Source organism: Hylaeus anthracinus, unplaced genomic scaffold (assembly GCF_026225885.1).
Source record: "Hylaeus anthracinus isolate JK02 unplaced genomic scaffold, UHH_iyHylAnth1.0_haploid 5, whole genome shotgun sequence".
Taxonomy (NCBI): domain Eukaryota; kingdom Metazoa; phylum Arthropoda; class Insecta; order Hymenoptera; family Colletidae; genus Hylaeus; species Hylaeus anthracinus.
The window spans coordinates 9,406,009-9,408,914 of NW_026535322.1; the positions used below are offsets into that span (position 1 = coordinate 9,406,009).

The 2,906-nt window shown below is 45.0% G+C and overlaps 1 protein-coding gene across 1 annotated transcript; it reads left to right on the top strand.

Moving 5' to 3' along the window:
• The first annotated feature begins 402 nt into the window (after nt 1-402).
• LOC128896092 (annexin B11-like) lies at nt 403-2,454 on the top strand. The gene is made up of 5 exons (XM_054159278.1): nt 403-417; nt 607-812; nt 1,127-1,367; nt 1,960-2,324; nt 2,430-2,454. Exons 1-5 carry the CDS (start codon nt 403-405, stop codon nt 2,452-2,454), a joined length of 852 nt encoding a protein of 283 aa, XP_054015253.1.
• The last annotated feature ends 452 nt before the right edge of the window (nt 2,455-2,906 follow it).

The following is a 2,906-nucleotide window of genomic DNA, read 5'->3' on the forward strand; positions in this document are numbered from 1 at the left end:
CTACCCCTAAAATTTTGAATTGGTTCCTGTACGAATACTTATTACGAAAGAGTTTATATATATATATATATATATAAAATCCTTCGTTAAATAAATCCACGGAACAACTACTTTAATAGAAACATAATGATCATTCGCCAATCGACGGTGGTGTCGGGCACGTAGCATAAGATCATTACATGCACATCCCCCGATACAGTATAAACATGAACCAGATTCATCGGTGCGCGCGACTACTTTCTTCCCCGGAAACGATCGACAAGGACCAGTTCCTGATCCCATCGAAGACAGGAACCCGACCTGGACCACCATCTAGATTCGTCTGTCGGTCTATCGACGGGCAAATATATAAAGCTACCGTTTACCCGATCATACGAACAGTTCCTTCGCAACGAGAGAACAATGTCTATGATCCCGGTAAGAGACATAAGAAACAAAACTACGCGGTGACTCGGACACGCTTGCGATTTAGTTTCGTCGTGCTTTCCGTTCTTTCTTCGTGATAATTTCATCGCGATTTACCTAGCATTCGCATTTTCTACGCGCCAAGTATCCATCTGGGCGTTGTATCGTTCTACGTCAATCGAAAAAAGCGTTTAATTTTAGTTGTTCCTGATACTATTCTGTGGTGCCGCGTTGTCCGCGGAATCGACAGAGGAATCCAAGCAAAGTAAACGGGGGATCATCGACACTGGAGGATGGGTCGGCATACCAAATCCGTATGGGTACGGACACGGGCACCCTTGGGCAGGTGGTAGCACGCCTTGGAAAGGGATCAAGTACCCCTCTTTCGACCTAGGCCACGGAGGAGGGTAATCAATGCGAAATTCTTAGATTTCGTTTCTTAACACGTTGACTGCCACATCACCCATACGGGTGACACATGGGTGACAATAATTTTCACTGAGAAATAAATAAATTAATTCCGAAAGCGAGGTTTCGAAGACAATTAGTGTAAATAGGATTGGCAAATTCTAAAGAGGTTGCAGAAATAAGTACTACATTTTTAATTGTATAGTAACAAAATTTTAACCTCGCATAAATTTTCACGATTATTAGTCCGCCAGTCAACGTGTTAATTCTCCACTGAACGAATGCTATTTCATAACGTGCTTGTGTTCGATAGATTATACGGGGGTTTATCGTACGGTAGAGTGCCATCTATTCCCTTCTCGTTCGGAAGAGGTGACTTCTTGAAGACGGTTCCAGTGTACATAACGAAACACGTGGTCCTAGAGAAGCCAGTACCTGTTCCTGCGCCAGTTTACATCGAGAAACCGTACCACGTGCCCGTAGAGAAGGTGATCCACGTACCGATCGAGAAGATCATACATAAACCGATTCCAGTTCCTGTTCCGGTACCCGAGGTAAGGACTCTCCTGAAAAATCTCCTAAAACATAACAAATAAACGTTTGATATTTTTTTGTTTAATCTAGATTAACGTCGCATCAACGCCTAAGTTTTTAGCGACGGGAACGTTAAAGTTTACTTATATTATTCTGTTAACAATCTTCGTTACTTTGACGAATACATTTGACAATTGAAATATTGGTGAATATCGGTGTGGGACATGCGATTTCTGTCGAATTTAACACAAAATTTTCAACATTGTATGAACCGAGTTTGAGGTCTCGCTACTGCTCTAGACTTAAAGAGGGCAAAAAACAAAAACAGATTTTTGCCCGATTTCTCTTATACCGCTAGACGAAAAATTTTGAAAAAAAATGTAAGACATGCAACAGATGGAAGGACATTTTTCAGAATTTTTGTCAGTGTTATTGATTGAAAATCCTAATTGTTATACGTCATTCAGCGTGTCTACCCTACTCTATCTATGATATCTCTGTGATCGGTACTCGTGGCAATAAAAACTTTTCGAGCACCTTTCCTCGAGTCGCTTTCGTACATGGAATGCGACCATTGAAAGTTGTAAATAATCGAATTCCCTCGTCCTCCAGGCGGTCCCGATACCGGTGGAACGGCCGGTTCCGATACCGGTGAAGCACCCAGTGGCGGTGCCGGTGCAACAACCGTATCCAGTTCCTGTGAAACAAGCGTTTCCAGTACCGGTTCCAGTGCCATTTCCGGTCGCCGTGCACTCGCCGGTGCCGGTTTACGGTCCAGGTCCGCTTCCTGGTGCCTTCTACGGTAGAGGTTACGGTTCTGGACATTTTTACCCGTCGTTCCATGGTCCACATTTCCCGGGACCCTTCGTTCACGGATTCGGCGGTGGTTTCGAACACGGATTTGGCCACGACTTCGGCCACGGCCACGGTTATGGACACGGACATGGACATGGGCACGAATTTGGACATGGACACCTGTACGGGCATGGCCATGGACACCTGTACGCGCATGGACACGGCCATGGCCACGGTTATGGCTATCCGGCTGCTCACTTTGGCCATGACCAAGGCCATGGGCACAGTCATAAGAAACGGAGCGAAAATTGAAAGGACCACCTGCCAATAGGGGATTTGATTTCCCTATCCTCGATGGAACAAGAGTCTAAGTTTGGACTACGGTCGATGGTACACTTACGGTGACTTTGTTGACGCTAGAGGAGACCAAAATCGTTTCTTGGTTGCAGAGTCTTTTAAGCTGACGACTGACTTGCAACAGAACATGTAACACACAATTTAACGCGAGCACTTGCTTAGTCTTGACGGGCTAGCGAGCAACGAATCGAGCCGATCTTGAGTTCGGTTCGCGCTCGACCGTGCTCCATTGGTCTGTCGGTTTTTTGACGAACCTCTTTGATCGTCTACTTTTCATTGAACTAAGTAGGAAGCATTGAGAGATAATCCAGTCGAGAGTTCGAAGCGAGCATTCGTGATTCCAAAAAACGACCTTGTAATGTAATGCTGGTGCTGAACCGTAAAATTCGTGCCGAGCAGTTACATTA